Raw genomic sequence first — 15,666 nt, forward strand, 5'->3', positions numbered from 1 at the left:
AGAAAACAAAAACGACAATGGATAGATCTAAAGATTCAGGAAATAGAGAACGAAAAATACAACAGAAATTCAAAAAAATTCTATAATAAAATAAAAGAAAACAATAGAACATTCAAAGGTAAATTAAAAGGAATAAAAAACAAACAAGGTAAAATTGTCGAGGAACAGAAAGAGTATAAAGAAATATGGACAAGTCACTTTAAAGAATTACTAATTGAACCAGTTATAAATGATGAAATAGAAGACGTGGACGAAGAAGAAACGAACACACAGGAACCAACATTAGAAGAAGTAAAAAACATTATAACGAAAGGGAATAATGGAAAGGCACCTGGGAAGGACGGAATAAATCTAGAACTAATAAAATACGGAGGAGACATATTGCATGAAAAAATACATGAATTGATTAAGAAAATATGGAAAGAGGAGACAATGCCGAACGAGTGGGAAATTGGACAGATTATAACGATCCATAAAAAAGGCGACCAGCATGAGTGTAAGAACTACAGAGGTATTACACTATTAAACGTTGCCTATAAAATATTATCGTCAATAATACAAAAAAGGTTAACAGATGAAACAAAAAATATCATAGGACAATACCAATGCGGTTTCGTAAAAGGCAGATCAACAACAGATGCAATACATACCATTAAACAAATCATAGAAAAAGCACACGAACATCAACATGAAATAGAAATATTATTTATAGACTTTGAACAAGCCTTTGACTCAATAAAGAGAAAGGAAATAATGAAAGCCCTAAAGTATCAAGGAGTAAGTAAAAAACTAAGAAACCTAATAAAAATGTCTATGAATAAATCAAAAATAAGTATCCTAACACAAAAAGGGGAAACAGAAGAATTCGAAATAAATAAAGGAGTGAGACAAGGTGACTCACTGTCAGCAACACTATTTAACCTGACAGTATATTTTGTGTTAAGAAAGATCCATAAGGGAAACCTAAGAGCATCAGGTTACCAACTAATCGCCTATGCAGATGATATAGCGATAGTAACAAAAACACGAAAAATCATGAAAAAATTATTAATGGAGATAGAAGAAGAGGGAAAGAAGATGGGACTAAGAATTAATGAAAAGAAAACAAAATTAATGAGACTCGGAAAAGCAGAACAAAACAGAGAGATAAGGATAGGAAATAAAAAATTCGAGGAAGTACAGAAATTTAAATACCTGGGCGTTATGATAAATAACAAAGGGGAAAGAAAAACGGAGATCGAAGAAAGAATAACTGCGACAAACCGGGTATTCCAAGCAAATAGAAAACTACTAAAGAGTAAAATATTGACCAAACAAACAAAAATGAATATATATAAAACAATAATAAGACCAATAACGATGTATGCAGCAGAAACCATGACTATGACAAAAAAAGAAGAAGAGAAATTAAGGATAAATGAACGAAAGATAATAAGGACAATACTGGGTCCAGTGAGAATCGAAGAACAAGACTATAGAAGGAGAACGAATAAAGAAATTTTAGAAGAATTAAATGGTGAAGATATAGTAAAAAAAATAAAAGTACAAAGAACCAAATGGCTAGGTCACATATGGAGACAAGGACCAGAATCAGTATCAAAAGCTATGATATTGTGGCAACCAGGAGGAAAAAGGAGACGTGGTCGACCCAGATCGAAATGGTTAACTGAAGTAGAGGAGGACCTAAGAGGAGCAGGAATTACAAAATGGAAAGAGAGGGCAATAGACCGGAAGAAATGGAGACATATTAGTGAACAAATACAATGATCATGGGGACTGATCCACCCCGTAAAATGGATCTAGAAAGCGAAAGCGGCGAAACCCCACATGGGGTGTTAAGCCATATACTATACTATATAATAGAAGTATAGCTTCTTACGTGCGTACAAAGTACACACACATTCTTTTTTTAATTAAAATATAATGACAAAAGAAGAATGTATGAAATTTATTTAATTCAAAATACATTTTAGTGTTCCCAGAAAACAGGAAAATGTTTATTTCATAAATAAACATTACTTTTAGCTTAAATTCAATGTTCAAGTCATCTCCCGCCAGGCACCTGCCTCTTGGAAGTTTGAACATTTAATTTCGGGCCGACGCACTATTGCCGCACTGTTGAAAGTTCGGAGAACTTTCGAAAAACAAAAATATTGATGACGCGCTACTGAATACTATTTATCTACAAAGATTTTATTTACAAAGTTACTATTAAAAAAAGTACTTACGTAAAGAGCTTATCTGTTTTCTTGTGTATTTCCAGATGTCTATGCAAATTCGCTTGTCGGGAAAATGTGTGGTTACATATTTCACATACATACAGTTTGGTTATAACTACTTTCTTATGTCTATTGGTGTCATTTAAGTGAATGTTTTTATGTGCCATTAATTCTGCTTCGTTGAGGAAAACAGAGTTGCAGACCTCGCAACTTGACGGATGGGTCAAAGAGTGAGCTTTAAAGTCGGCTTGATCGACTCCACTAAAAATAATAATAAACAAGCTGAAAATGCGAGCATTATCATAACGAAAACTTTATTTACGTATTTTAATTCATAATATCGAAAATTGCTATTATGAAAAGTTGTTTAGAATTAATAATTATGTTTTAATATGCAATTATATCATTCTAATTTAAATGTTATGAACTATAAAGGCATTTTACTGTTGATCGAAATTCATATTTTTTAATTTTCTATATACCTCGTATAAAACTAATAAAATTTTATATATGATGGTTGCATCATAAATCTTAGACCATGAAGAGCTTTTTATGAAGAATAACTTTTCTTCGTCAAATTAAAAATAAAAGAGTTATAAATGAAAATGTTGTTGGTATCCATAATTTGAGAAAAATCTTCAAATATTTTTTCCATTAGAAGGATGTAATTGCACATATCAGACCATAATTTTTTATTTCAAACAATATTATTTCATGTAGGCGGTTCGCTAAACTCAGACACAACTGGCTAGTGATTTTAGTCAATAATTTTGCCAATTTGGCAAAAAAAACATAATTACTAAATAGTTAATAAGTACTAAATAATTAGTAATTTTGCCAATTTTGGCAAAATTCGCAAAAAACAAAAAAATCGACTATAATAACAATTTTAATTTCATAACGAATGGAACGGTCCATTTATCATTAAAGGGGAGGGCTTATACCCGTATAAACCATTTTAAAGCGGTTAATAAATTATTGCTTTTAAAATAGGTATACTCAAATTGTATTTTTGTACATCTTATTTATTTTAATACCTAATTAAATTCACTATCAAATGTCATTGATATTTTATTAATACTTAATTTAAAATTTAGTTTGACATTCACGAAGTGTCAAACTCAAATAATGTAAACAACCTATGCTTTGCTTAACAAAGTGAGATTAAAAAACTAGCCTATTTTCTAGCAACGATTTCAGCTGAGGTGTAGTGTGTCGGTAGAAAATAAATGCATTGTGACGTCACATTTTAGACTTTGAGGTTGATTATCTCGAAGACGGTTAGAGATATCGAAATGCCGTTTTCAGATTTGGATTCAGAAGAAAAAACTACATAAGAATCCATCGATAAATCTGATCTGAGTATTGCAGGAGCGGCAACGCAATAACACACACACTTTTGCAAATTTATAAACGAAAAGTTTTCGTTGAAAATGGTAGGTATATTGTATAAATGTAAAATGGTATAGGTGAAATTTTCTAATCATTCTAGGCACGATAAGACTTTATAACTTAAATAGTAGAACCTAAAAGAAAACGAATGAACACTGTGCCGTCACCTTTTAGTGCCACATGCGTTGACACTGGCGCATCCTTTCCACTTATGAGCGGGATAAATAAATTAAAAGGTACATTCTCTCACCAAAGGTACTAGAATTCAATTTTTTCATTATTTAAAGTTCTATGTGCTTAAAAAATAAGACTCAGAGTAATTTTAACCCACCACCCCCTTCCCCCACCATCAAAAACTTAATTCTTCGTTATTTTTTTTAAGTGGAATGAACTCAATTTTAAAATTTCAAAAAAATCACACGCATAGTTAAGGCTTTTACAAAATGTGTCTATTCAAAGTTTCAGCCCCATATATCAAAACCGGTCTTATTAAGGTCATGTATAATATACATTTAATATTTTATTTAATTTAATATTGAACTTTACTGCACATTTTATATATTTATTTTTTAAATGTTTGTGGAGAGCGTGAACAGTTCTGTTTGTTATTGCTATGCGTCTTTTTATTTCGTCACTTGTCGTATTTATTGAGTTTACTAGCGATCCAAGATATATAAATTCCTTGACTTGCTAAAAGGTATGGTTGTTGAATTCTCTGTTGGATATTTTGGGATTTTTTCAACATCTATTTGGTTTTTTCCTCGTTTACCACTATTTAGTCCTAATTCACTTGCCATGTCCGCAAGCCTTGTAGAACACTGCACCATGTCTCTCAAACTTCTGCCCACTATAACTATATCATCAGCGAATGCGAGAATTTGCGTCGATCTATTAAACAATAGTTCCATTCATTCTAATATTTAATTTTCTGACTGCCCTTTTCAAGGCAATATTAAAGAGGAGACACGCCAGCGCGTCTCCCTGTCTTAGACCATTATTAACGTCAAAGAACGTAGAGTTTTCTCCTTGAATTCTAACGCACGAGCTAAAGTTTTGCATTGTTACTTGGATCAACTTAACTAACTTAGGTGGGATCCCAAAGTCTATTACTGCATTATACAGGGTGTCCCGAAAATATTGGTCATAAATTATACCACAGAGTCTGGGGTCAAAAATAGGTTGATTGAACCTGACTTACCTATATACAATAATGCACACAAAAAAAGTTACAGCCCTTTGAAGTTACAAAATGAAAATCGATTTTTTTTCATGTATCGAAAACTCTCGGAGATTTTTTATTGAAAATGGACAGGGTCATTTTTATGGTAGCAAAATCTTTAAAAAAAAAATGAAAGTGAAATTAAAATTAAATCACATATTCTGGGACCAAAAATAATTCGATTGCACCTAACCTACCTTAGTCCAAATGAGCATACAAAAAAAGTTACAGCCCTTTAAAGTTACAAGATAAAAATCGATTTTTTCCGATATATCGAAAACTATTAGAGATTTTTTAACGAAAATAGACACGTGGCATTCTTATGGCAGTAACATTTTAAAAATAAATCATGGTTAAATTTATGCACCCCACAAAAATGTTATGGGGTTTTGTTCCCTTAAACCCCCCCCCCAAACTTTTTTGTACGTTCCAATTAAATTATTATTGTGGCACCATTAGTTAAACACACTGTTTTTAAAACTTTTTTGCCTCTTAGTACTTTTGCGATAAGCCAGTGTTTATCGAGATATTTTGAATATTTGTCGAATCCACCACGTATTTGTATATGGTTAAGTACGATTATAGAGACATGTTAATAATCTGAAAATTTATTTATAATTTACATTTTTAAGTATATTTTGAAAAATAAGCTACATCTCGATAAAAGGTGACTTGTCAAAAAAGACTAAGAGGCAAAAAAGTTTCAAAAATACTGTGTTTAACTAATGGTACCACAATAATAGTTTAATTGGAACGTACACAAACATTTGGGGGGTTTAAAGAACAAAACCCCCATGAAATTTTTATGTAAATATATTAAACATGAAGCCGCATCTCGATAAAAACTGGCTTATCAAAAAATACTAAGAGGCAAAAAAGTTTTAAGAAAGTTGTGTTTAACGAATGGTACCACAATAATGAATTAATTGGAACGTACACAACAGTTTGGGGGGGGGGGTTTACGGGAACAAAACCCCCATAAAATTTGTATGGGGTTATCATCTATCGGGGAAATTCGGTCTGGAAAAGAAGCCCCGTAGACCATCCTCCGTGTAGACGTAAACTCATATCAGCGATAGGGTTGTGATTGTGATTTTCAGCCACGTCGTTTATGACATCTTTATTTCCAAATTTAGTGTTGAACTTGCCGTTTCTAGACGTATCTATGGTTTGTGAGAATTCATCTCTTATTTCTTACATTCTTAGAAGGAAATAGGATAGAGAAAACACAGTATTTAAGTTTGAAACAAAGAACTGCAGCACAGAATTCTAGATGTGAAGGCAACGTGTCCGTAAAAGAGGCCACATGGCCGCCACGGCGTAGGCCGAAGCCCGCGAGAGACACGTCAAGTGCTCGTAAAGATCGGAGACTAAGGGCCGGTTGTTCGAACGCTAATCAACAATGATCATTATCAAATAATTAATTACTGTCAATGTCAATTGTTAAAACATAATTAATTACAATTCTGAGACTATAATCAATTAATATAACAATAATTATTAACATAATTAATAATAAATCTCATAATTGTAATTAATTATGTTTTCAGCGACCCAAACAAAGTTGACATTGACAGTTTTGGTGACAGTAATTAAATATTTAATAATGATCATTGTTGATTAGCGTTCGAGCAACCGGCCCCTAAGAGAGCGTCGGTAGAGATTCGCCACCTTTCATAGTTTAGAATCGTTACCGAAACAAAAAAATTTGTGGGCGGAGCCTAAGCCGTGTACACCTGGTTCCAAAAAAAACTGATACGACTCTTGAAGCGTATTTTCTAGAAAATTGAGCAGTGTATTTTGAAAGATAAATACTTAATATTTACATACTGTCAATGTCACTGCCAAATCTTAAAATTTGTCAGATAGCTTATTCTGTTCCACGGTTATTAGACTTTATTATTAATCTTTATTATTAATACTTTCTCTGCAACTGAGGGTATCTTATCAACTGTATTGTTTTTAAACAATAGATGATAAAATAAAAATACTGACAGTTCAAAAATGTGAACATTATTGCATTGTGTGTGGCCTAAGTTTGGGCTGAAAACTGAAATGTATTACATTTTTACAAAATTTTGGAATATGTTTAGTTACGTAGACCAATTTTAACAGTTGTTTTCAATACAGATTTCAATCCTCTACAAATAGTTTCTAATGTCTTTTGATGTCAAATAATTATGGAAGCTGGAATTCAACAGTTTAGAATTTTACATTGAGTTAAGGCAAAATTGTGACGCATGTCAAAATTCTCAATGTATTTTAATTGTATTCATTTTTTTCGAATACTGAGAAAACTAATAAATATTTTTGAAAAATTTAAACTCAGAATGACAGACTACATTATTACCGTGGGCTGAAAGTCCCTGAAAACTTCTATAATATTTATTTTAGTGAATTTACAGGGCTGAATTGAATATTAATTTGTTTTGTTGTATAATTCACGTTTACAATAATTATGTGATCTATTTGATGTAAAAACTATCATTTATATACTCTTTATAAAATACAGGAATTCAAAATAATATAAACATTTAGACCTTAATAATTAGTACAATTTATGAATTAACATAATATGTAATCAGTTGTTTGTTGTTTGTTTATTTTATTATTTGTCTGTCATAATAAATATAATGTCAGATCAATCAAATACACTGCTCAACATGATCAAATCTTACTAAGAGTCGTATCAGTTTTTTTAGGAACCGGCTGTACAATTGCGTGCCATTGGCGACAGGGTGGCCAAACTTCACTATAATTTTGTTTTAAGATGTTCCTGCCACAAGAAATATACATGTCCATTTTCAATAAAAAATCTCTAATAGTTTTCGATATATTGAAAAAAATCGATTTTCATTTTGTAACTTCAAAGGACAAGGAGAGTGGCAACACGGTAGCGAGTAGACAAATACCTTGTTATTTTTCGACTGCAATTAACCCGATTTATCGGGAATTTCAACGAGAAACAAATAACCAAAGTATAAGGAGTGCAAAACCAAGTCAAAAACTAATCAGTAGGGCAAAAAATTGGGATTCTAAAAGGTGAGTCGGCTAAAAAACTATACAAAATTAACCAAAACAAATCCATAAGGTTAACAGATAAGAGCGATAACAGACAAACGAGAGAGCGAAGTGTCGGCCGATTTATTTGCGACGTTGCCACTGTGAGCAAAATATCCCAGGTGACAATATTTTAATTTTTAATTCAATTCTAATTTAATTGTAACAAAGTAAATAAACGGTAGGCACTGCTTTCTCCGCACTTTTGAGGTGGAAAGCAGTGCTTGGCACCGAATAATAATGAAAAAGTTTTTGGAGAAAGGAAAAGGTTATGAGTGTGATAGCTCGACAACGGACGAAGGTACAAAAAGAAAAATGAGAGAGGGGGACAACGAAAATGAGGAAAGAGAAGAGCACGCGAAGAGCAGAAAGCTTTCAACGAATTCACCACAAAAAAAGTACGAATCAAAACTAGATACCAGAATCGAAATGATGAGTAAATTGTCAAACGATGTCACAGAGATAAAGAAAGACCAAAAGAGCAGTAAAGAAGCAATAGAACAGCTCATTGAAGATAACCGAAAGTTGAAGAACGAGAACAAACACCTTAAACAAGAAAACAAGGAAATCAAAGAGGAATTGAAAGAAATAAAGGAAAATATGGAATTTATGGAAAAACAACGGAGGAAGAACAACGTAGTAATGAATGGATTAACAATAGACACCTATGAACAAGGAGCAATAAAAGAGGCGATGCTGAATTTGTTCAAAGGACATATGGAAATTGAGGTCAAAATAAAAAATGCATACAAGTTGGGAACAAAAACCTGTCTGATTGAACTAGAAGACCAGGAAGACAAAATCAAAGTCATGAAGAATAAGTCCAAGCTAAAAAATTACAAGGAAGAAAAAATACATATCAACAATGACACCACAATGAGAGAAAGAGAAATACAAAAAACTATCCGGATGATCGCACGAGAAGAGAGAGATAAAGGTAATGAGGTAAAAATTGGTACAAATAAACTCTGGGTAAATAATGAAGAATGGAAATGGAATAATAAAGAAGATAAGATAGAAAAATCAAAAAACTAATAAAAAGCGCCAATGGACAAACGATAATAGAACAGGCAATGAACAAGGACACGAGTAGAAATAAAGCAATATGCAACGATCAGGATAGAAACTTAAACTGTAAGAAGGATGAGAAATGCTTACAAATACACAGAACAGCTGCAAACAACAAGATCAAAAGTATAGAAACAACTGCAACTGAAAAGACCAAATTACCCGAAGGATGGACAATAGGAACTTGGAACGTAAGAGGTCTCAACGGTAAGGAGACAGAACTTGCAGAAGAATTTGATAAGGCTCGAATAGACATACTAGGTATAACAGAGACAAAAATAAAGGGCAAGAGCACACAGTTTCTGGAAAATGGCCATTTTTTAATCCTCAGCGGAGTATCGCAATTAGAAAGAGCAAGTGAAGGGGTTGGTTGTTTAATTAATAAAAACTTGACTAGCAGCATTAAGGATTGGGAATGTATCACCGAAAGGATCCTGAAAATAAGGATGACAACCGATGAGAAGAAGCTACTTAACATATTTGTCATATACGGACCAAATGATACTGAAAGAGCGAAGACCAAGGACATTTTTTGGGAAAAGGCGACAGAGATTATAGACAGCGCAGAAGGGAACACAATAGTAATGGGAGATCTTAATGGTAGAGTTGGCATAAAAGACAACGACTCCTCGGATGTACTAGGGCAATATGGAGAACTAACAAGAAATAATAATGGAGAACGTATTATAGACTTTTGCAGAGAGAATGATCTTTTAATAATGAATTCGTTTTTTCAGCATAAAGATGTGCATAAATTCACCAGAGAAGTTAAAAGCAGAGGAGAAAGATCTATTATTGATTATGTATTGGTGAACAGATCTCTAAGACAATATATTAAAGATGTCAGAGTGCGAAGGGGAGCAGAAATATATAGCGACCATTACTTGGTAGTGTCCCGAACAAGTATAGGAAACGAACAAAAACTAACTCAAAGGAAACTGAAAAAAAGAGACAAAACCCCAAAAAATCTCACAAACGCAGCTATTAAGTCATATAAGCTAACAGATAAGAAAATAGCACAGAAATACAAAAACTATGTAAACAATAGTCTTCAAAAGCATTTAAACCAAAACTATGACTTAGAAGAAACTTGGCAAAAACTTAAAGAAGCACTCCTAGATGGAGGCAAGCAAGTCTGCGGAATGACTATAATTAATAAAAACAAGAAGTGCACAAATTGGTGGAGTAATGAAATAAAAGAAGAGGTCAAATTAAAAAAGTTAGCGTGGAAGAAATACCTAGGGAAGCAGAGCCCAGAAAGCTATCAAAAATATAAACAGCAGAGGGCAAAAGTAAAAGACATGGTTATGGAAGCGAAAAAGAAGAGCTGGGAGGACTTTGGCAATAAAATGTAGAAAGACTACCACACTAATCAAAAATTATTTTACAAAACCCTGAGAAGTCTAAGAGCAGAGAAGGTACAACAAACACCAAAACAAATTAAAAATGAAAATGGCCACATTCTCTGCGAGAACGAAAGAATCATAAACAGATGGAGAGAATATTTTGAAAACCTCTTGACCCAAGAAGACTCCAATAATAAATCAGATAACACCGAAGAAAATGCACTTGAAAACCAAAATCAAACCGAAATAACAACAGATGAAATAAAAGAAATAATATGTAAGCTTAAAAGAGGAAAGGCAGCTGGCTATGATAAGATATCCGTGGAAATGCTAAAAAATATGGGAGAAAATGGAAATGAAATGCTCAGAAAAGTTTGCAATAAAGCATGGAATGAGAGTAAGGTCCCAAAAGACTGGGAAGTGGGGATTATTTTACCCATTTTCAAAAAAGGAGACAGACGAGACTGCAGTAATTATAGAGGTATAACCCTCCTGAGTATTCCTTCCAAAGTCTACGAACGAGTACTAGAGAAAAAATTATTACAAGAAGTGGACCACAAACTGGAACAGTCACAAAGCGGATTCAGGAAGGGAAGAAGCATTCATGACCATATTTTCACACTCAAGCAGCTAATACAAAATACGCGAAATACAAGCACAGAACTACACCAAGCTTTTATAGATCTAGAAAAAGCATTTGACAGAACACCAAGGATAGAAATCGACAAAAGCCTAATGAACAGGGAAGTAGACACTAAACTCAGAAAAGCTATTATGAGCCTATACAAAAACACAAGAAATAGAGTAAGAACAGATAATATGGAATCGGACGAGTTTATAGTTAATGATGGCTTAAGACAAGGAGGTGTACTAGGCCCCATCTTGTTCAATATTGTTCTAGATGATGTAATGAAGGAAACCAGAGAAGAAACATCGAAAATATATGTTGGACATAGAAATCTCGAAATGATACAGATAGCAGAATGTGCATTTGCAGATGATCTCGTTGTGTTTGGAAGAGATGAGGCCGCACTACAGAGAAACCTCCAAATATGGAGGGATAAACTTGAAAAACGTAATCTGAGGATTAACGAAAGTAAAACTAAGGTCATGATATGTGGGAAAACAGATAAACGTACAAAAATTAAAATCAATAACGACACCCTAGAACAAGTTGAAACTTTCAAATACCTGGGAGTTCAAATAGAGAGTAGGGGTGCACACGATACTGAGATAAACAACAGAATAGCAAGCGCAGCCCGCATATACCATACAATTAAGAGCACATTTCTATCGAAAAAAGAAGTATCCCAAAAAGCAAAGATAACAATCTACAACACAGTTTTCGTACCTATCCTAACATTTGGATGTGAAAGCTGGACGCTCACCACCAGACTAAAGAAGAAACTGCAAAGCATGGAAATGAAGTATTTAAGAAGAGTACTAGGTGTGACCAGGATGGACAGGATACGGAATGAGGAAATAAGAGAACGCCTTAAAGTCCAACCAATAGAGAAGAAAATCGAAGCAGCCCAGTTAAGATGGTACGGCCACATGGTTAGGATGGATAAAGGAAGGCCAGTAAAACAAGTTTGGGAAGCGAGAAGAAACCTGAAAAGACCGAGGGGCAGGCCCATGAAGACCTGGGACGATGAAATCGCTGCCATCCTAGACAAAAGAGGAGTCACTAAAGAACAAGCGAAGAAAATGGCAAGAAATAAGAAGGATTGGAGGAAGTTTGTGTACGAAGCATAAAAACAGACTTTATTTTAGACTTTATGCCCAACACCTTAGGGTAGAAGGGTTATCGATTATATATATATATATATATATATATATATATATATATATATATATATATATATATATATATATATATATATATATATATTTTTTTTTTTTTTTTTTTTTTTTTTTTTTTTTTTAAGATAACAGCTGACCTGGTAGATAAAAATGGGGTTGAGGTTTATTGGGTATACAGCTGAATAAAACCAAGTGGTACTCTGTTTAACAAATCGTTATATTTCGCTGATTTTCATCAGCATCATCAGACGAAAGCTACAATATTTAAAAAATGGTACAATGTTATAATATGATCTTTTTTTAACAATTTTTATCTTACCTAATTGAGTTTAACGGTATTAAGATATTAAGATGACATCGAGATACTGCAATTTTGATATAAAATGGATGAAATTTTGTTAATAGTGATGTATTAGGATTAATTTAAATTATTTTTATATTGACAAGAAGGAAAATTTTTTGATTTGAAGTTGATTGAATGTCAATATATAACTTCAATATATAAATTATATATATATATATATAACTTCAAAGGACTGTAACTTTTTTTATGAGCACATCTGTATTAAGGTAAGTTAGGTTTAATCGAAATATTTTTGACCCCAGAATGTGTGGTATAATTTATGACCAATCTTTTCGGGACACCCTGTAAAATGCAGTTCTTTTAACACTGTCATAGGCTGCTTTGAAGTCGACGAAGAGATGGTGGGTATCAATGTTAGTGACTTTTCTAGATTCTGCCTATGTGCTTGAATTTGATGTATAGTTGACTTTCCAGCAGCGAATCCGCATTGATATTGACCAACAATATCCTTTCTAAAACGTTTAAGTGTTTCAAACAATACATTGCCGAAGATTTTATACGCAGATGCTAACAGAGTAATGCCTCTATAGTTCTTACAATCCAGTTCATCACCTTTTTTATGCAACGGACATATTATTCCCTTTAGTAGCCACTCTTCTGGTACCATTTCATATTTCATTCTGCCATATAAGTACTATTAATGTATGGATTGCTGCAAGAAGTATTCTCAATTTAAGTATAAACTTAAAAATCTTAAAGTTGTACATCTATCTTACCTGTAAGAGCAAAGCGAACATTTAAAGGATTCCAAGCTATGCGACTCAGTGTGTTTTTTTAGAGCCAGATTTGTCATAAAATACTTCTTACAGTTGTTCTTAGGACATAATTTAAAGGCAGCAGTATTATGTACCTCTTTGTGACTCATCAACTCCTGAAAAAATACAAGTTTTAATCGAGGCTATGAGAGCCAGAGTGGCCTAACTGGTTTGAACATTACTTAATGCTATTTTAATTACAGCTATTTTAGCTATATAATACCGCTAATAATAACTGCTATTTTAGCATAATTTTTAGATTTTCCAATACTTTCTATGAAAATAATATATGTATACTCCTCATTCGTAACGATAAAGTCATTAGTTTTCGAGATATTTGAAGTTAAAAAATGAAAAGGCACACTTATTTTGATTAGTGTATTATGCTCCTTCGTTTTTACCTTCAAAAATCTCGAAAACTAATGGTTTTATCGTCACGAATGAAGAGTATGTTATTTACATAGAAAGTATTGGAGAATCAAAAAATTGCACTAAAATAGCAATTTCGCCAGTGGCGTAGAATTTGGGAAGGGTTCACATTCACGTTCCGCCGTCGTACGCCTCTGGTAGTAGCCAGAAACGTTTGTTTAACATAATTTAGTAGGTTGTGCAGTACCAGCACCACTTACCAAATTTCGTGTTGTTGTCCCATGCCTGTCAGGAAATATTCAAAAATAAATAAAAGTGTAACTTTGACACCCTGTATTTCGGTTATTATCAATTTTTGGTACTAAGGTAAGTTAGCTTAAATCGACCTATTTTAACCTCAGGAATCTGAGGTTAAGCTATGGCCCATTCTTTACCAAACACCTGTATAATGTATAACTAAATTACGTACCCTCAAATTTGCATAAACTTCATTGCAAACTTCGCATGCGTTATGGTCTTTGTTAACATGCTTCACCATATTTTCTTTTGATGCAAACATCTGCTCACAATAACGACAATCAACGTTTTTCGAATCGATGATTATTTTAATAATACTTTTGCTACTGCTGTAATGCGTTGTTATTATCGTTAGATGTAGGTAGTTTGAATATCTGCAAATAAAAATATGTTAAATTAACTTAGTGGTTAAGTTCACTCAATATGTATAAGTCGGTATTGTAACAGCAGACATTTTCACAAACACGTTTTTATATTAATGATAAACATGTTAACAAAATAATTTACTAGTACTAGTGTACAGAAATATCTTAAACTCAGGCAGCAAATCATGGAGAGGGGGCTTCTCTTAAATGCGTTGGTGCAAAGAAGAAACATACATTTAAAAAACATTGAGCACGAAGTCAGAAGTTTTGCGACATTGCCAGATAAAATGTTTGAATAGTTTGTGACGATAATAGAATTTTATCGTCTAGAGTAAGCCAATGTATTAAGCAAAACGTGTTTTTATACCGTCTCTGACAGTATAAAAGACGGATCGGAAATTCATTTGATCATTCTCTGTGTGTTAAACGGGTATAAAATAATCAACAAGGTATAATAGGTGAGTTAAGTATATCCCGACCATATTCCGAAACCTTCCGAACCCCGTCGTCTTGGCGAGCTGAGCGATTTCGACGGTTCCCAACCCCATCCCCGGTACACCGAATACAACCGACAGAAATTAACAGCATAATGAGAGCGTTGGTGGAAAGTCGTATATATTATCAGTACTTCAAACTGATAGCAAACATACAATAACGCAATCATGAACGTCCGACTGCACAAAGATACCAAATCTAAAAAAATCGAAAAAAAAGTTATACAAGTTATGTTCAAGTAAAATGTTTTCCTATTGTCCTGTAATTAAGAATACATTTTTTAATCGTTGATGGTCATTAGCTAGTTAGCTCACCTAACTCATTTTATAACAGGTTACGGGCCCAATTCACGTGAACTGTGAACAGGTGAAAAAATATGGCGACCAGTAATAACGATTATAAAATTCAGTCGATAAACTTGAGGGTCCTGAAGACTGGGCAAAATGGAAATGGCACGTTTCGATGTTATTACGAGCGTATGCACTTACATTGTGAACGGTACGTGTAAGTGTCCCGAGGTTGCTGGAAATTCAACTTCATTGGAAGTAGAGAAGCATCAACAATGGTTAAAAGACGATGCAAAAGCGGCAAGTTTGTTAGCAGGTACGCTAGGAAAAACTGTTGCCGAGCTGGTGTTGACATGTACTCATGCTAGTGAAATATGGGACAAATTACGTGCGCGATTTGAACGTATGTCTGTTCGCTAAACTCAGACGCAACTTTCTAGATATTTTAGTCGGTAATTTTGCCAATTTTAGTAAAATTGGCAAAAAATAATTACTAAATAGTTAATAATCACTAAATAGTTAGTAATTTTGCCAATTTTCGCAAAATTGGCAAAAAACAAAAAAATTATCGACTAAAATATCTAGCCAGTTGCGTCTGAGTTTAGCGAACCGACATAGCAGTACGCA

At 33.2% G+C, this 15,666-nt stretch overlaps 1 protein-coding gene across 3 annotated transcripts in view; it reads right to left on the reverse strand.

The window, feature by feature from the left end:
- The window catches only part of LOC114326831 (PR domain zinc finger protein 15), a 53,612-nt gene that overhangs the window by 11,414 nt on the left and 26,532 nt on the right, over positions 1–15,666 (reverse strand). For 2 of the 3 annotated variants that reach the window (XM_028275283.2, XM_028275282.2), the window contains 3 exons: positions 14,065–14,266; positions 13,188–13,342; positions 2,229–2,480 (listed from right to left, as the gene is read on the reverse strand). In XM_028275283.2, coding sequence (XP_028131084.1) covers positions 2,229–2,480; positions 13,188–13,342; positions 14,065–14,266 — 609 coding nt within the window. Of the gene's footprint in view, positions 1–2,228; positions 2,481–12,303; positions 13,124–13,187; positions 13,343–14,064; positions 14,267–15,666 lie in introns of those variants that run through there. The other variant, XM_028275284.2, reaches the window with a different exon arrangement.

The sequence above is a fragment of the Diabrotica virgifera genome, chromosome 3 (genome assembly GCF_917563875.1).
Source record: "Diabrotica virgifera virgifera chromosome 3, PGI_DIABVI_V3a".
Taxonomy (NCBI): domain Eukaryota; kingdom Metazoa; phylum Arthropoda; class Insecta; order Coleoptera; family Chrysomelidae; genus Diabrotica; species Diabrotica virgifera.